At 43.8% G+C, this 19,811-nt stretch overlaps 1 protein-coding gene across 2 annotated transcripts in view; it reads left to right on the forward strand.

Annotated features, from left to right (window-relative positions):
* The window catches only part of LOC139297094 (disks large-associated protein 1-like), a 39,005-nt gene that overhangs the window by 9,202 nt on the left and 9,992 nt on the right, over window positions 1-19,811 (forward strand). Inside the window, exons 4-9 of one of the 2 annotated variants that reach the window (XM_070919684.1) lie at window positions 1,402-1,717; window positions 13,788-13,912; window positions 16,099-16,224; window positions 16,358-16,516; window positions 16,863-16,945; window positions 19,505-19,550. In XM_070919684.1, the coding sequence (XP_070775785.1) occupies window positions 1,402-1,717; window positions 13,788-13,912; window positions 16,099-16,224; window positions 16,358-16,516; window positions 16,863-16,945; window positions 19,505-19,550 (855 nt within the window). The remainder of the gene's footprint in view (window positions 1-1,401; window positions 1,718-13,787; window positions 13,913-16,098; window positions 16,225-16,357; window positions 16,517-16,862; window positions 16,946-19,504; window positions 19,551-19,811) is intronic. The other variant, XM_070919685.1, reaches the window with a different exon arrangement.

Here is a 19,811-nt window from a genome sequence, read left to right on the forward strand (position 1 = left end):
TATCTCAAAGACAAACGCACAAACCATCCAAACGCATTTCTTTATGTGGCCGAGGAAGAGGAGTCTCACCAATAATGTCATCCACACGAGTGTGACCTGGAGGAATGTCTACACTGATGCACTGTTTCATTTGCTATATCGTGATATATCATGTTTGCTGGACGTCAAAGAAATACATTGAGGCTTTTCAAATACGTAGAGGAAGAGGAAAAACTGCAGAGTTTAAATGTAATAATTAGCTTTTATTAATGGTTTTTAAAACGTGGATATAAACACACAATATTTCCTGATTGAGAGGTCAATCCTCCCCCCTCTCTCAAACTGGCTGAACACTTGAGAGCCTCGCGAAGGCAGGTCAACTTGGGAACAGAGGCGAATGCGTCCCCCCCACGTAGACGTGAATGAGAAGCCGGTTCCCAGCTCCACCCTCCTGTGGTGGGCAGACTCCCTGCCCATTAGCACCATGTGGTGACAAAGGCTGCAGTTCTACCCACAATGGTGGACACAGACCCCTGTAACAGCCCCAGCCCTGATCCATTGCAACAGCAGCAAGCCTTACCCACTGTGCTGGCTGTCGTAGCTCCACCCCTTTGACGGTGGCTTGTAGCTCTGCCCCTTTGACACCAAACTTTTCCCCACATGGCAGACCCAGCCCAGACCACAGACAGTATATAAAGATGGACGACGCGTCTCCCACTTCCTCCCAAAGCCAAACTCTCCCGTATATGGCCGCTGCCATCTTGCACTGGTGATGTAATTTGGAGCCAAAGTCTGCACAGTGGTTTATTTATAGCATCAAATAACTAATTCAAACCAAAATTATCAGAAAAATGAACATGTGAACAAACATCAGCATGATAAGAACTACCTAAAATGACAGAAACCATATTTGGGAAAAATGTATTTGATGTGTACTTTTTTTAGTCTGGCCCATGTCCCATCTGCTAACATGGAGGGGGCGGGGCTTATGACCTATACTATGCAGCCAGCCACCGGGTGGAGTGGGGGGGCGATCAAGACATTTTGACTTCACTTTCGTGACAGCATCAAGCCCTCAAGCAAACCTCACTGAAACGTTCAAAAATCCACCTCAATCAAACACTGCATACAAAGTGGTGCCTGAAAATGGTCAAATGGTCAAAAGGGGGTTTTTGCAGACCAAGAGCAAAGTGCCAGTATACATGCCCACCGAGGAATCATGCAGTTGCCAGCAAGCAAGCCCTCATTAATGTCTTTTTGGTGCAGCTTAAACTTTGACGTACAATAGTGTGCCTCTTTTTTTTTAAATATGTGATGTGTTTTGACTGATAATAGTCTGGAAGTTTCTCCAAGGCCCACCCTCGTCATTGTCCCCTCTTCCCCTTTCTCTCTCTGTTCTAACTCTGCCTGCTCCTCCTCCAGCTGAGTGAGGTGGAGGTGAACGGGCAGATCGAGCAGGTGTGCGAGCAGGTCTACAGCGAGATGCAGGCCCAGGCCATGGAGGCTGCCATGGACAGCATGGACACCATGGACACCCTGCCCATGCCGGGATGCTTCCGAATGCGAAGCCACAGCTACGTGAGGGCGATCGACCAGGGCTGTGCCGGCGAGGAGGAAGGAGAGGGAGGGAGGCCCCTGCTCCTGTTGCCGTCCTCCCCGCCACGCACATCGGCCACCACCGTCAGGACCATCCAGAGCAGCACAGGTAGGGCGCTACGAGGCAGAAATGGATGTTCAAGTCTGAATGTATGCATGTGTCTTTATTCCTTGTAAACACAGGTGTGTCCAAACTTCATGCAAAGGGGGCCACATGGGGACAGGACTATAGTCCTGGGCCATGAGCCAGACTATGTTAATGAGTGAGTTTTACACTTGAATCTGCTGTAAGATGATTTCCATGGAGGTGACTGTCGGTCACATACGTCCCCAGTTTATATATACGGGTATGTAGGCGTTTGGGAAACGGCCTTAGTGGCCTCACTTGTTGCAGGCTGTGCTCGAGCTGTACATGATGCAGGGGTGTAGTGGGTGAACATGGGGCTGGTGGTGTAATTTGTGTACCAGACGATGCATGCACATAGTTATGTAACCATTGTGTACGTTGCTCCGAAATATAACACAGCATTGGTAAATAATCCCGACATGTATGCAGCTGTGATTTGCAACAATAATAAATCTGTTTCTGCTGGCTGTGATGGAGTAGCACAAGATGAAGGGTCTGTACTTTGGCTCCCTTCCTCAGTTGCAGAATTGCCGGGTGGTGCAGTGTTGTGTGGCTGTGGCTGTCCCAGATATTTCCCAAGAGCATCTAGAAAGTTATGTAATGGATATATGTTGGCATAATAATCATAAATGCGTGTCTACACACTAGATTGGTGCAAAACCCCAATCTGGTGGGTGAGCGCTGTGTGTGATGTACACCAGCAGTACAGGAATGTTGGGCCTACGGTGGAGGGGTGTGGTAGCTCTGTTACATTGTGGTGGTGGTGGGGGGGGGCATTTCTAACCTGAATGGGATGACAGTACCTTCAATAATTGCACCTAGCATAGGATTCCACTTCTCCATAACACTGAAGACTTTTCTAGAGACGAGGACCGCCACCGAACCTGGAATAACATTACAGGAAAGGTTCATTTCAGCTAATAAACTGGGACCTACACACACACATACACATCCTTGTAGGGATATTTGAGGAACTGTTCTGTCGTCAAAGTTGTGACAGAGTCTGCGGGGTCACAGGTAACATCCTCAGCTGCCCTCAAATGGATCCTCCCCCTCCAGACGAGGTGTCTTTGACGGTCTATTCATTGGCATATAGGAGCTGCATAGGGAACAGCGGATGTGCAGACATCAAAGTCTTTTACAGAACACAATACCCTGGACAGCTTTTTTAATGAAACCCAAGCGCATGAGACAAACAGGTCGCAACATGTACTTCTGATGAGGCTTCCTCTGCAGTCCTCATGGTGGTGGTGGGCTGCTCTGGCAGGCAACATCCCTTGTTGCAGGTAACTGCGGTGATGTGCTGGCCTGTATGCAGGAAAACAGTCACAGTTTACATCATCTCAAATGAGCAGTAGAAAAAAAAAAACGTGGCCTTTAACAGCAAACAATAATTCCATAGGAAACATGTCTGTGTATGGAAGCAAATGTGTAAGACCAGAACCTTTCTCCTATCGAAACAATGTAGACCACTGGTTTATCAGGGATCAGTTGAAACCTCATTTTGTTCTTCTTTTTAATCTGGACAGCAGTTTTTTTTTTTTACTGTAGATTACACGAGGGGATAACTCTGTTTACGGGAGGGAACTCTTTTGGGGTTAAAAAAAAAAAGTCTTTATTCTATTTTGCTCGCTTGAGTCTGACAGCTATTCTAAATGGGCGGATGACGATGTACACATTTTAACAGTGGAAATGGGGAAACACTGCACAGCTTTGTGCCCACCTCATTAAATAACACAAGTTGTGTCATCCCACGACATGACAGTGTAATCATACTGATTTATACATGGTCTTTGTATGGGTTAGTTCAGTGGCTAACTCAGCCACACAGTAAGCATTGCCGTGCGCTCAGAGGCTCACAGTCCAACACGGCGTCATGCAGTTGCGCACACAACGGGAGAAAGAATTAAAAATGAAAAAAAAATTGAAATGCTTCGGGTTGCAGTAACGTGCATAACTGCTCTCTACAATCTGCTGGGCCCTGTAACAATGAACCAGAAATCTCACAGAGTATAATAATCTTGTAAAAAGCCAGTAAAGAAAAAAAAAAGGCTGTCTTCATGCATGGTATTTAGATGAGAACATGGCAGAGTGGACGCCAAAGGGGGCTTACTGTAGTGTCGGGCTGTTTGGCATTAGGATTGTCTTCATTTCACAGTGCTCAGCTGGAGATGGCCTACATTTGCAGCTCCTCTGGGGATTTTTATACAGTTAAGCAAGAGCATACATGGACACACACACACACGCACGCCCGCTTGTGCGCGCGTATGTATATATTATTCACTCATGCACGCTCACACATTCTTCTTCTGTCTTCACAGCACAGTAGATGATCAGCTCCATTTCTACGTGACTGGAGATTGTGCTGATAAACGTTGGTCCAATGTCCACTGAGTCATCCGCTCAGGCCTGCTGGCCGACTGAATTATCACCACAGGACTTAAGCAGCTTCATTTGGCATTTTGATTTGATATTGACGCATTCGATTGATATTTTCGCTGTATTTGATCAAGCACGAGTTCCTACCCACAAGGCAAGTAAACACAAGAGGAAAACAATGCCGTCTGCCCGGAAAAGACAACTTGATCAGATGACAGAAGATCCCGCGTGCCCACCTGTGTAGATGTTTCATCTTGTTTGTGGTTGCTAGTGAGAGGAAATGTCATTGACCAAGCGGCATTTAGCCTGCCACAAAACCGCAACACTGTGCATGAACGTCATCGATCTGCTGTGTAGAAAACATTCCTGTTGACTGCTGGTCAGTGACACTCATGCCGTTTGGTTATACCTTACAACAAGTTTGGAGTCTAATGTTTTATTTTCTTGTGTGTGTTCTCAAAGGGAGTTTGCATGGCGCAGTCCAAAGAAAACAAAATCAACACGTTATATCTTATGCATGTTCATATTAAATTCACAGTAAAAAATGTAAGCCCTATAATACAAGGCAAACATATTAGACAAACAAATAGAAACTGAGGGCAATAAATCTTCAAAAAGATTAAATTAGTTGGCTGGAGAAAGATTTGGTGAAATTGAGTCCTCAGAATATATCTAGTTGAAAGATTACGTCCCACACAAGGCCAAAATTGAAGCAAATTGGGATTTAAATTGGATGATTTGACTTGGGTGTTGACAGAGCAGTCCATTAGAGCTGGATCGGTGGAGCTTGTCTCATCATGCATGTTAAAGAAAGGTTTCCTGCTGCAGTTCTCAGCCGACGTCCTTGACAGGAGAGAGAGCAGTGTAATAGCCGAAGCGTAATGACGCCTGCGGTTAATGAGGGAGAACGAGTAAAGATCAGCCTCAGAGAGACGAAAGACAGACAGAGGTTATTAATACGGCATGAAAACACACACTGGGACACAAAAATGAGGATCCACCACCGAGACAGAATAATGAATGCCAACGTGACTAAGAGTGAGTGAGATGGGCAGGAGTCGGAGGTTTCAATAGCAAAGTGCAACTTGAATGAGGTCGGTCTGAGTTAAGAAGCGCAGGAGGCTGAAGAGACGTGTAAGCCCAGTTAATCGCCTCCTCTCGTCGTGCCCCCTCACGGATCCAACTTCCCCACCAGTCCTCTCTGTGTTCTCCATCCGGCTGCCACTGCCATGTCACTCGCTCCATATTCACATACAGAAAAGAGATTAGCCTTCATGTAACATGCTGTAAAAAGCCTTTTCGGAATGCTTTGATGTCGTACCTTTGTTGCATGTGGTCTCCCACCGTTGTGCTCTGTCAGAGAAAGGCAAAAAGGTCGCTGTATGTATGTATTGTATAGTTTAATATGTGCGCACACTCAATACACCCAGTAAAAACCAATGCAGCGCACTTCCTCCCTTCATGAGGTCCTGATGTTCAGTTTTTGTTGAAACTGTTTTAGACAGGTGTTGGCTCATTTTGGCCACCTCATTTATATCAATGAGAGATGACTAAATACGTTAGATTTAGCTCGGTATACCTAGCCAAACAGGCAACCAAGTGTATATTTCAGTGTTTCTTTACTGTGGTGGGCAGGGCCGGATTAACCCACCGACGCGTCCCAGGGCAAAAAAATGAGCAGTAATAATCCCCCTATGTTGATTTATTGAAGAATATGCACCACTGTATGTGAGCTTAATATCAACTCAAGTACTATTGGTATTAGAATTGGATTTTAACATAGGGCCCCTCTGCCCCAACACGTCCCAGGGCAAACAAATGAGCAGTAATAATTCCCCTGTGTTGATTTATTGAAGAATATGCACCACTGTATGTGAGCTTAATATCAACTCAAGTACCTTGGTATTAGAATTAGATTTTAACACAGGGTCCTTCTGCAAAAGATTATGGTCCAAATGCCTGAGAGTCCCTTGAGAGTCATAATGTTACCCATACCTGCAACAGACAACACTTTATTTAACCTTACGTGATATGAGCTACAAACACGAGCATTTTTGATCCAATCCTTTCATCTTATCGCGTTTAACCATAGTTGTCTTTTGATTTTGTTGACTGGCAGTGGCCGCTCGTATGTGATAAAATTTAAATTTGGAGCCATAACTCTGTCAATTCTGGCTTCCAACAACACAGCAAGATGATGCTTTCGGGCGGTTACGTAGCCCACCACTCTGAGGTGATTCGTGTTTGCCTCCAGCTAACGCCGTGACATATTCATGATGTCATCACCAAAAGGGTCTATTCATTTTCAAACATAAACCCAAAAGTTAAACATTTTGACATTTTTTTATATGGATCCCTTCAATTTGTTTGTTATAGAATTGTGTCAAATATATGTGGTAGGTGACAAAGTTGAAAAACCTCAAAAATGGTTTTCACAGGAACACAAACCAGGGGTGAAGGTCCAGTGACCCATACATCCACCCTAGCCACCTCCTTATATGGACTTTGTCGCTATTACTACGTCACCTGAACACGCTGCATTGGCTCACTGAAATAAATGCGTTTAGTGGGGCCCTACTAGCATATCCATATGGGACGACGTGTGATGATTACTTCTTCCCAAATGTCCAGCTCTGTCTCCTTCCTAATTATATATGTCTTTACTGTACGTGTCCATAAATGACTTTCTCCCGTGTGATTTTGTTGGAGGATGTAAGCTGCTTGCTCCGTTGCTAATTTCTATTTCTCGTTCATAATGTTTCTTTGAAGAAGTTACCCATACCGTCATCAAACATCTTCCTTCCGTCCTTCACATTTAGTCCATGAGCAGTTATCGTCACCCACGTGGATATTTTGCTCTACAGTTAACAACTGTGAATGCTGTCTTTTTGGGGCTCTTCTGGCTTGTAAAATTAGCCAAATTAGCTGCAAAGATGGCACTGCCCAGTTTTGTGAGTCTGACTAAACCTGAGCTAGCCTTGCACAGAGCCATGGCCCTTGACACCCACGCATGCCTCCAGCCCACTTTGATTGATTTTCAGATGTGTGTAGGAGGCGGGGGAGGTCTGCATTTCAGTTTCATTACTCTTTAACACCAGCTGCTCTGGTGGAGGCAATGACAGTAAGGTAGTGCTTGGCATGTTGGCATAAATACGTTTGAAACTCAGGATATTGCTGAATCGTTGACAAAGCTCATTCAGGTTTTTTGAAAAGCTTTTTTTTTTTTCTCCTTGCTTCACATCCACTCAGCTACAGGGAATAGAGACCCAAACCCTTGCAGTGTTACTGCCATGAGCCATGCACAGCTGCATTCATTTCAAATTGAACCGTTAATAGTGTGCATTAAATTGTACCGCTGGCTAGTGATGGCTACTTACCCACAGATGGAGGTGGCAGAGCAGCTGACATTGACCTGACATTGATGCTGGCGGTCATGCAGGCCAGTTGAGCTGATGGCACTTGGCCAATTTGGAGATAAATGTATCTGAGCAGTGGAGAAGCCAGGGCGTGTAGCTGTTACAGACTCTACAAAGTCATGCCCCATGTTGGGAAAGTTAGGCAAAGAAAAGAGTTTTGCATAATTTAATTAGATTCCCATAAAGGTTATGCTTGTCATATATGTTAAGTCACAAAGTTTACCTCCCCTTGTGTGGGAGTCAGGCAAAAGTTTTCACTGCTGAAGGCTTCAAGGTTCTATATGTAACAATATTCAACAATTTATGCGTATTAATCACTTTTTATTGCCATATGTGTGAACAGAGTTTAACGTCACTTAAAAAATGAGACCCTCCCTGACTTTCTTGGATGTCTATAATAGCGTGTAGTCTGATGTCTATAGAAAGGATTTTCAATGTGAAGTTATGCGCACGCCCGAGTGCTTAGCCTCTCTTCAGCTCCATGGTTAGCTCCCCTACAGCGCAAACAGTGTGCAAGAACACTGACTGCAGTGCTAATGTTAGCTTGAAAATGGAGTCTGCTAACATCAGCAAACTACCGGCACCCACCAAAGCACAGAGCCCAACATGAAGTCCACATAGCGTGCTTGCTAACGTGGATGAATTACTTGCTAGCTAATGAAGCAAAACGCTGTCTTGAGTGGATAATGTTGGCTAGTTCATCCAGACTCCCGGGGCTAATCTGGCTGGTAAATTGGCTAGCTTACTGTTTGCAAATCACTTAATCAGCCAACGATACGCAGCAACCACAACCAACCCCAGATCCATGCAACGTAGCTAAGTTACAGCTAGGCGACTAACCTTAGCTTGCTCGCTAACAATATGGCTAGCAAGAGTCCACTTGAGAGGATCTGTGAGTTGGCTAGCTTGCCAAATTACTCCACCATCGTTGACGAGGGCTGGGCGAAATGGCCAAAATTTTCTGTCACGGCAATGGTGTATATCGCAATACAGTAATTGTTCTGCAAATTAAATTAAGAAATGGTTTAAAATAAAAAATATATATAAAAATACTGTACTTCACGCTCTGTATTTATAATTGTTGCAAGATCAGATGTTTTGGCAGGAAACGAATGAAATACTATGTTCAGTATCAACGTCTTTGTGACATGACAGATACGTTGATTAACAACATTGTGTCGTTATGTTGATAGAAAACATAATCCAGTCTGCATTATGTTTCCTTCAAAATGTGTTTGCTGTTGAAAATTAGCTGTATATAATGCAATTCCTTGGAGACATGGTCACTGGAAACCTTTCTCTGTTGTTACAGACGAATCACAGCTGCTACCTCTACTTCTGTCTCTGTAATACTTAGAAACAAAGTTTGAGTGTTGGCTGTAAAGGTGCCTAAGGGCTAAACATAGAATATGAGGATAATCCTCATAGAGGGAGGTTTTTACCCTGTAAACTTAAAAGCCTTCCTCCTCCTCCACCTCCCTGTCTCTGTTAAATCAGTCTTCCAACAGTGGTGAACCGGTCTCTCCTCTGCCTCGGCTCGTCCCCTGATAGAGCTGGATAATTCAAGTGTTTCAGCAGAATATTCAGGTTGCTTTTGGACAGGGTCAGGGCAGCTCATCACTTGGTTTTTGATGCATCAGCGCAATGCTAAAGGTTCACTGGGGCCTCCTTTGAAAGAGGAATCTTATCCCTCTTGCTCTTGGGAGTCAGCTCCTTTGACTGACATGCGATGTGTTGAGAAACTGCTTGGCTGCTTGATTGTATGTCAAAGGTTAGGCTCAGATTGTTCCACCCTGTTCCACACCGAATGAATACAGCAGCATGTAAAATCTAAAAAAAATGATCAATTTAAATCAGTGGAGTACTCTTTTAATATAATTCCCACATGCCATATCTGCACTGAGAGAGCTGTGGGTCACACTTTGTCTCCCTAGTTGTGTTTGACTCCAATATAAGAGATGGAGGACAAAATCAGTCCTTGTTCTGTATGAAAATGCATTCTGAAGTTCAGCTGAAGCTTAAATGAGGCTTCAGCAATTTAGAGTTAGACAAGCCAAGTGAGGATCTTTGTCCTGGTTGTCGTGGGTTTATTGTCGGTGTTTTGTCCCAGCAAACAAACTGTATGTGAATACCAGGAAGTGTTATTCTGCCACAGCTCAGCGAGAAAAGACTGGGGGTCTCCCCACAGCTCCTTTTGGATGCCAGAGCTCCGCACTGTGTCTGTAGGGTGACCTTAGACACCCCCCCCCCCCCCCCCCCCCAGTTACAGTTACACACTGTGTTCCCAATGGCTCTCAATCAGCCAAATAAAATGACAAAAATCATCCCTCAAAAAACAACCCTGTAACATTAATTCACGTTTGCTTTGTACCGTTACATCATTTATTGTTGGTTAAAATCAACGCTGTTTGTCATAATGCATCATTTAGTATCATGGATCACGTTAGCTGGTGGAGTAATTTGGCAAGCTAGCCAATTAACAAATACACTCAGGTAGAATTTTGCTTGCCATATTGTTGGCGAGCAAACTAAGGTCAGCCAGCTAGCTGTAACTTAGCTACGCTGCATGGAACTGGCATTGGTTGCTTCGTATCATTAGCTGATAAAGTGAATTGCAAACGTCAAGCGAGCCAATTTACCATCCAGATCAGCCCCGGGAGTCTGGATGGATTAGCTGACTTATCCACTCAAGACAGTGTTTTGCTACGTTAGCTCAATTCTGCTAACGCAGCTAGAAACTAGATGCCTGTCTGGCTTACTGACAAAAATGAAAGATGTGCTCGGTAGGTGTGCTAAGCGCTGAAATAAAGAGGTGTGGAGGCCATGAGCATATGTTGAGGCTGCCCAGCAAGGGAGCACAGCCTGGGAGAGCAGCCATTTTGTGCCTTTGGCTACTCCCGCCTTTCAGGTGCAGCCAGGCACAGAAAGCCAGACTGGTGGGCCGTCACAGGGTTGATATTTAGAGGCAGTGTATTTTTTGCTACATGTGGCTGTACTCGCTGTTGATATTTCGATTTATCAGAAGCTGGCTGCACAGCTAACATCTGGTTTATTCCCCCCCTCAGGCTGCATGTTATTTATGAACACACAAGCTTGAATAAACACAGTTATTCAATGTCTATTTTTGGATGTTTTGGAGTTACTGGCTAACTAAGAAGCATGGCTACCGATTGTCAACAACAATGCCGATATGGATGACATTTAATTGCTGTGTTCTGCAGCATGGCATACGAAAGACATGGTTAGTGCTGTAGGTGGTGTGCATGCTTAGTGACAGCTCCGCCAGTGGGCCTGCAGAGGACAGACTCCAGTTTCAAAGCAATGGTAATCCAACGAGGCTTTCACTCATCCACACTACAAAATGGATTACAGTCCCATTGAGTGAGGGTAATTATCACAAATTTAACTTTCCCCTCCTCTCTAATCTCCTCCACTGCGACATTGGAAATTGAAAAATCAATTAAAACGAATTGAATTCTAAGCCTGTTTATTTTCCTCTGCCAACTCCGCGTCTAAATTTGATTTCGATAAAGTGGGACACAAGGGTGTCCTGTTCATCAGCAAATTCTTTAAGAGGAAGAAAGAAGAGGGCAGAGAATGAGAGAAGGGAAAGAGTAGAGCTTAATATGAGTATGATGAAACGAGAGAATTAATATGAGAATATGATCAAATGGTTTTGTGTTTTTATTCCATATATATTGTTGTAACTTTTACTCTGGAAACAGCTGTCAAATTCAAAATGTGGACCCGAGTGACACAGTACTCTCCTTTGTGTTATTTAAGGATTTTCCCTCGCTTCTGCTTCTCCATATTCAAATATAGAATAAAAATACTGATTTGACATCAAAGTTACAGTTGAGCAGGCAGCAAATGGGTAAACTCAGATCGGTCAAGTTTGTCTGAAAGATCTTCGAGCCAGCCAACTGAGTCGTATAGTGGTTGTAGCCTGTTTTTCAAATGTTTGTAAATATTTCACAACAAAAACTCTCAACTCAAGGTCCACTTACTAGCTTTTTCCAGAGCTTTTTTTTGTGCCTTTTTTCTGTTGGCGGGAACTCTTCATAATACTCTCATGTATGTCGCACTTCTGTCTCATAGAGATTTATTTGATTAAGGTCAAATCAGTTTTCCAATTGTCACGTCGGGGATGACTGTGGTCTTGTGTTCATGCCTGTCTTTGGCTTTCTGCCTGATGTCCACAGTCGAAGTTGGCTGAGCGGAATCCATACATTTTGCCCTCTGTGGGAATACAGTCTTGCATTCATCCTTACGTTTAGCACCCAGATTATCCCAGCAGGTAGAAGTCCCATTCATAGCACGTGACTTCACTGGTTTTTAGGGAAGGTTATGGTGTCTTTTAGCATTAGCTGTCCATTTCGTATTTACTGTTTGGGTCACGTTAACGTAAAGTAGGAAGAGTGGCAGCCAAGCAGAGAGCAAGCGAGAAGGAGGGAAAAGAGCTTGGTGATGGTTAAAAGAAACCAATGCTTATCGTTGGAATGAAATGGGATGTGAACTGCTGTCTCAAAGCGTGGCACTTTGCAGGCCGAACCATCCACCCAAGAGATTCTGTGGCAGTAGAACAACATCGCACTACACCTACCTTTGCGTCTGACAAATCTTTATTCACATGACCACACTTGCAAGGAAAACGTAAACATTGGTTGTGTCAAGTGTTTGAACAATTTTTCTGGTAAGGACCAGGTCTCCAAAATACTGTTTGTAGAATATCTGCAACACTTCTCTGGTATTACATTTGACTCATGTAGCTGTTGCGGTATCCCATGCCATATACTATACAGCAGTGGTTCCCAACCTTTTTCTTAAGGGACCCCTATTTCACTATTGTGTATACACTGACGAAAAGGTAGCCTACTTTTGTAATATCGTCATGTATATTTCATTATATTCAGAATACACCGAATAATTCACTGTACAATTAACTTAACTAGTGAACTTAATTCCTGCAGGAAGTTAATGTTTAAAGTGTGTAAAACTAGCAATGTGCATAAAATTCTGAATAGACTATTTCCTGTGGAGATTTTTCCTTATGTTTTTGGAAACGCAATTCTATGTCGGTATTATGATTTTCTTTTAATCACACTATCATACATGCGTTTTAATAGTCCAAGCAGAGTCTACACCCTTAAAATCAAGAGGGCTTCGCGAAACCCCATGGAGCTATGGACCCCCAGGTTGGGAATGACTGCTATACAGTATACAGCATTCTACTCAGTTTGATGGCCACAGGCAGGAATGATTTCCTGTGGCGCTCTGTTATGCATTTGGGAGGAATGAGTCTCCCACTGAAGGTGCTAATAATGAAAGCTGAAACGTTTCAAATTGTGAAGTTGTGTTATTGTGCTGTGTGTGTTGCATCGGTGTGAGCCCTGCATCTCAGCTGCTACTCTGCTGCATGCTTTCAAATATGTAACTCCCCCCCAGGCTCCTCCTGCGCCAGCGTTTAGTTGCACATGAATGCTGAATCAGCTCCGAGTACGTCTGTGCACACCTGGAATCAACACGCATCTCCACATGTGTCTCGAGTGACCACTTGTGATCAGATCTCACCTCCCCGCCCTCTCCCGATTGTTTCCGTTTGCAAAGACCAAATGCATTGTTGTTTTCAACTGGCGGAGGCAGCAATGCACTTCCTGTACCTAGTAGCCTACCTCGCACGGATGAGTGTGCGCCTCTGCTCACGCAGAAGGCATTCGCGTACGCTGTTGCTAAAAGAATGTGGCCATATGCGGCCAAGACCACCTCCGAATGTGGTCTGAGCGATCGGATCTCAATGCATCTTTGGTGCACTGTCCACTTGTGATTGGATCACCCAGGATGCATGTTAATGCCAGGTGTAAACAGGGCCTCTGGCAGGGGGGGGTTATGAGTTCGGGGACAGTCCGTGTTAAACTGATCAGATTAGTTCCAGAGCATCACATGCGCAGAGCCACACCACAAAACTAAAAAGTCCATATAAAAAGGTTCAAACTTGATGAATGTCCCAACTGAAATGAAGAACTACTGTGTTTACAATACCAATACCGAATGAGTTTCAAGGGTCCAACTAACTTAATGTCATTGCAGTTTATATGCACTTTACATTACTTGCATCTTAACACTCTTGTGTAGTAACACCTGTAGAGTTAGACAACAAGATCTTGTGGTTGGAGTAGTTAACATCTGGAGCTGTTTGTTGAACAGCTGGATGCAGTGCCTGCAAGTTCAACCAATACAGTAAATCATTTTGACATATCTTATTTCCCCCCTGTCTCTCTCATTCTTTGTAGTTTCATCTTGCATCACCACCTATAAGAAAACCCCTCCACCAGTGCCACCCCGAACCTCCACCTGCTCCACAGCCTCCAAGCCCTACATCTCCATCACAGCCCAGAGCAGCACAGAGTCCGCACAGGTAATGCACGAAGGCTCAGTCTGTTGTCTTCATCCGCCCCTCATGTAGTTACGTCTGTGAGATATTGCACATTATGGGTAAGAGTGAAACTACCCCGAGGGCTTATGCAGAAATAGCACACGCGGAAGCGCACACTTTGAAAGGTGGAGAGTTTGGACAGGAAAGAAGAACACTCCGCCTCAACTCCGGGGGTACAGACACCTGCTTCAAGATGCTTGAGAATACTTGAGTCCTTTTCCAAGGCAACACTACAAAACACAAGGTTCTGTTAGTACAACAAAACAAGTCGCGTCCTGAGAACGTCAGTCATAGCAAGGACCGTGACGAGGTTAAAACCAAACAAGCTCTCTAAACGAACAACACTGTCTCTCTTACAAATGTACAGTTGAATTCATAAGCAGTAAAACTCACTCAGTTTGAAACACTCACAGGTTTTGCTGCAAGAGCCTCACTTCTGGTGTGACCAGCAGCTTATGGAGGCTAATGTTGGCTAACCTTCGATGGACTTTATGACTCTTCTCTACTTGTGTTACTACTGTAACACGGCCTTTTAAATTCAACCTGGAAATGTTTTGAGCCCCATTCCCCGCAGATATTCAGTGCATATATCGTCGCACTGTTGTACGAGTCTGCTGCCTCCTAGTCCTGAAATGTCAGGACAGAATGTGTTATAACAGGACAACAGGGCTTCAAAACAGCTCCTCCCAACGCAGCAGAGAAAGGCAGCCTTCTTTTGCCGGCTTTTGAGGATCCAGCGCCTTTGCAGCTCCCCAGTTGTCAAATTAACTCGTGCATCTACTGACTTTCTAAATTATATATTCGGGAAAGACTTCCTAATATATCCCGAGATCAAGTCATGCTCACCAGGTATTTGCATTCAGGTGGTCGAGTGAAGTCTTTAGCCCAGAATCCCACACTTGCCTCGTCTGAACATGCTGTGCAAAATACACCCTCGAGAAACTTTCACAGATGCTTTTGGTCTAGATCAGTGGTTCCCAACCTTTTTCTTAAGGGACCCCTGTTTTACCATTGTACATACACTGACGACCCCCACCCACATACAGCTACAAAAAAGGGGAAAATGTAGCCTACTTCCTTTGAAATATCTTTATGTATATGTCATTATATTCATTGCATAAAAAAAACAATAACAGCACAGAACAGTAGAACTGTACAATGAACCTAAATAGTGAATGTAAAACCAGCAATTTGTATACAATTCTGAAACAACTGTTACCCTTGGATATTGCAATGTATCAGATGATTTTTCCTCATCATTTTTAGGAACACAATTCTATGTCTGTGTTATGATTTTCTTTAAATTTCACTATCATACATTCATTTTATTAGTCCAAGCAGCCTTGCTTTAGGATAAATAAGTAAAGACATAAACGTCTAAGATAACCCTTAAATTTAGTCGTCTTCACAGAAATTAATTAAATGCATGTATGTTATGTTCTTGCACCCTTAAAATCAAGAGGGCTTCACGACCCCCCATAGAGCTTTGGGGGGTCGGGACCCCCAGGTTGGGAACTACTGGACTAGATTTACTGGATCTTCTCTGGAAACAGGAGAATAACTTCCATTGTAATGAACACCATAAAGCGGGATCCATTGTTAGTGACTGTACGCGTAATTTACTAACTCGAGAAAGTTTGATTTATCGTCAGCTCTTAAATTTACTGGAGACATTTATTTTATTTTTTTTACTGTCTCTGTTCATGTACAACTTTAAAGCCCTTCAGGTCTCGTGTGTTTTTATTTACTTGATTCACACAGTGGCCACAAACATTGCTGTCATAGCTGGGGTGGCAAACGTAATGAGGATGACAGCCAAGCAGATGCTAGCAAAGACAAACACAAGAGGTCTCGGCCAACACACAAATAAATGGATGAATAAATGAATACATGAATTACATTTACACACAAAATGAGCCTTTGCTATTGTTGCAGTTCCCTCTGCTTCTTAATGTGTTTCGTACCCCGACTATGATGCATCTCAACACAACAACAATATTATCAGGTCCTGCTGTGCAAGGGGGCGCCCGCATCAGTCATGGGGCTGCAGGGTTTCCCTTTGTTTTCACCTGAAATGAACATTTCATGAATGCTACTATGAGATATTAATGGTCATATTAACTATTTCATCTTGAAAGCAATTTCCCGTGTTTTCCAAAACCAACCAGGACGCATACATGGAAGAGGAGGGACCCAGAGGTGACATGACCATCCAATCAGGGCTCAGTAACTCAACAGAAAGCATTGACAGCATGAAGGCCTTGACAGCTGCCATAGAAGCGGCTAATGCACAGGTCGGTGCTTTTGCATTGTTTTTAAATTGTGAAGTGAATTGTTCATAGACATTTTACATCCTGTGTAACAGCAACCCAAAACATTTTTCCCAAAAGCAAGTATTTAATGTCTGTTCTCATTATTCCCATGTAGGTCCATGGACCAGCCAGTCAGCATGTCAGCAACAGCACCATGACGGTCGGCATCCCCACCCCCTCGGTCCTGAGCAGGGGGCCAGTTGTCGAAGACCACCGGGATGACTACAGGAAAGAAGCACTCAGGAAGGGCAAATGTCTCTCCATAGGCATCCAGGTAATATATGAGACAGCAGTGGAGGTGGAGACAGCGAGGAGGAGGCCAGTTACTTACACATTATGTAAAGCCTGAATACCTGTGTTTCTGCATATCCAGTTCTACCCACAAGTCACTATTACCTCTCCAAATCAGGAATACTTTGACAAAGCTTTGAGTCCACGGTAAGACCCGGTGTTCACATAAATGAATCAGTGCTGCCCTTCTTATGATGAAAGCCATTTGATTATTTAATTGTAATTGGTGCTCTCGAAGCCCCTTCACACAAGAAAATGTATGAAATACCACGCTTTCATTTTATTATTAGTCATGATTATTTGGGATTTATCCTGTCTGTCTCCTGTAGGTGGATGGGCCAGAGGAGGTTCTGGATCCAGAGGACCCGTCCAAGTTCACCTCTGTAGGGGTGCAAGTGGAGGATGACAGAGGGTGAGGCCCACATTTTTCTTTACTCTTTGCTTTTTTCTTTTGTTTGACCTTTTACGCAGTTTGTGCTTGACCATCTAACATCTACAGTGCAAATGAACAAGGCTGGACTTTTGGTTTCAAAGGCAAGGAAAACAGCAAGCAAGGAAAACACATTTATATATGAATATAGACCGTCTCATAACTAACAGTCGGGTGTGTCACAAACTGGCTCAAGAAATGTGACAAGGAGGGAGTGCACACAAGAAATTTACTTAAAACAAAGGTCGTTTATTAAAATTAAGGTTAATACTAATCAAACTTGCATGGAGATCAGCCATGGCTTTTATAGCCTAAGGGCCCAAGGTGAGCTCAGTCAGCTGACGACACTCCCATATCAGCCATTAGACCGTATTCACGTGGCGGCCATAGTGAAAATCCGGAGGGACATTGGGCCACCTTTCAAGGTAAAACAACATATTTGATAACCCATTGGCTACCGGTTGACAACAGCTAATGTTAGCATTCAGCCACTTCCTCGTTATCAGTACCGTTTGACAGTGTTACATGATACGATAGGGAAGTCGTAAATCAATTCTGAAATATCAACGCACATCTTGGACACATTTATTTAAGCCTGGGAGTAATCTGGACGTAATCAAGCCTTCAATGTAACGTTAACTGTCCTGCTGGCTCTTCACCCGACCTCAGTCTGAGTTCGACGTCCATAGGCTCCAAGGCCTAATTGCACTGTAGCTGACGTGTGCCTGCATGCAATGTAACTGCATGTCAGGGTTACGACATCGACGGAGATACCACGCAGGGACTACAAGAACTGTGATGGGCTGCTTGTGTTTTCCCGCCCAACATGTTTACGATGCTGGTGGAGTTTGTTGAGAGTGAAGACAACATTAAGGAAGTTAAAAGAAGCCTCTCAGTATTCTTCTCCTTTTCAGTAACATATATCTATATCACAGAGATTACATGGCGGCCGTAAGTTACCAGGATGTAACTCCAGCTCTATAAATCTGTGTGTGCAGCTCACTGTCCGCAATGTGTCACAAAGTAAATGAAAGGCCTGATCATATACAACGCATGTGTTCAGCATTGCGGAGGCGATATCAGTGGATATAGCAGGACTCCAGTGAACCCCAGCTCTAACCTCTAAAACCTGAAATATCAGCTATTTTTATCTTGTATGTTTGTTGTTGTTTTTGTTTGCAGTTTTGTCCACTGTTTCCATTGGTGATAACATAAGATTACCTGTTACTCGGAGTAGGGACTGGAGAAAAGAAAAACGATGTACAAAATTGTTGTAGCCAAGGTACATGCATATGTTCTTACATGTACTGCTGAATTTTACACATCACAAGATCACTGGCTTACATTAAGTTTTTCAGTAAGAATTAGTCACACTTTTTAGTCCAGTGATCTGATTAGGTGGTATACTCAGTCATTGACGTCATGTTACATGTGGTGTATTTTCCTTCAGACTTTGATTTGAGCAGATTTGGAAGTCTAGCTGAGTCATTTCCGGCTGTTGTGTAATTATTTCTCTCTCTGGTCACAAACAAACACCCACATGCTCATCTGCCAAGGTTATCCTCTGCTATAAACTCTAATAACTGTGGCTGAGGACCAGTTTCCCTTCTCTTATACACTAAATGCAGTTTTCTTCAGACCCCTGTCTGTTCAAGCTTCTCTACAATTACGTTAAAGAATGAAATTAAAACAAGTCATAAAAGATAATAAAGTTGATGAAATAGTATCCATAGTCTGTCGTGTTGATGCACTAAACTGATTTTCCAAATTACATTCCTTTAAAACCAGTTTTAAAGCGGATCACCAGCAGCCCTGCAGTAGGTCCAACCTACAACGCCAGGAGTTTCTCAAATTGCTCTTTCAACCGTGTGACAATAGGGGGTGTAGTTCTCCTCCTTTGTTGATCACAACCTGAGCCATGCCCTGCTTCCCCTTCCTGAGTCCTCTGACAGTTTGCCTTCCTTTAGGCCAGCCGTAAATACTTCTCCATGGCCTCGATGTCCTCCAACACCCATGTTTTTGCTTTGTTGACTACCAAAGCTGCAACCCTTCTGGACTCCTGGTACCTGTCCGCTGCTTCAGGAGACCCCTGGGCTGGCCAAGCCCAAAAGGTCTCCTTCTAAAGCTTGACGGCCTCCCGGGTTCTGCATCAGTTCTACCCTCAAAATTCATAATTGAGGGTTTGATTCCATGCCCCCAACCTCTTTGGCCCCAAGGTGTTCTGGTACCAAGTGCATGTATAAATCACCCTGTGCTCCAACATGGTATTTGTTTTGGCCAATCCAGGACTAGTCCAATAAAAAAGCACCACTCTGGTTCAAATCGTGCAGGCCATTCCCCTCTAGCTTTCTTCAACGTGGCCCACATGAGCATTGAAGTCCCTGCCAACAGAACAAGGAGTCCCTAGGCGATATACTTTCCAGGACCACACAGACTTCAAGACGGCCATTTGCTCTTGATGCTCTGAACTTCTGCTCAGGGAGCAGAGATGGAAAAATCTCGGTGTTTAGTATTTACAGTTTGTCTACCTCTTGTGGTCAGGTATCGTCGTTTCCAGCGCTCCAACAGTGTGACAGCAGCTGTACAGGTAAGCTTCCGCTACCACTGGTTTGTTATTGTTACTCAAATCATTACCTCCTCCAAGGCACGTATGTTTTTACACTGTCTACTGTCTTATTAATTAATTAACAAAATATCTCAAAACAGATTTTCAATGAAATGCAGTGGAAATTAGACCATGCTCTAATTGTGAATCTGGATCCACATCAAAAATGAACCCCCTGTTCCTTGGCCCAAATTTTTGTTGTGGGTCCAGATCCAAGATTTGTCTTTTTAAGGATTTATTAAC

The sequence above is a fragment of the Enoplosus armatus genome, chromosome 14, assembly GCF_043641665.1.
Source record: "Enoplosus armatus isolate fEnoArm2 chromosome 14, fEnoArm2.hap1, whole genome shotgun sequence".
NCBI classification, from domain to species: domain Eukaryota; kingdom Metazoa; phylum Chordata; class Actinopteri; order Centrarchiformes; family Enoplosidae; genus Enoplosus; species Enoplosus armatus.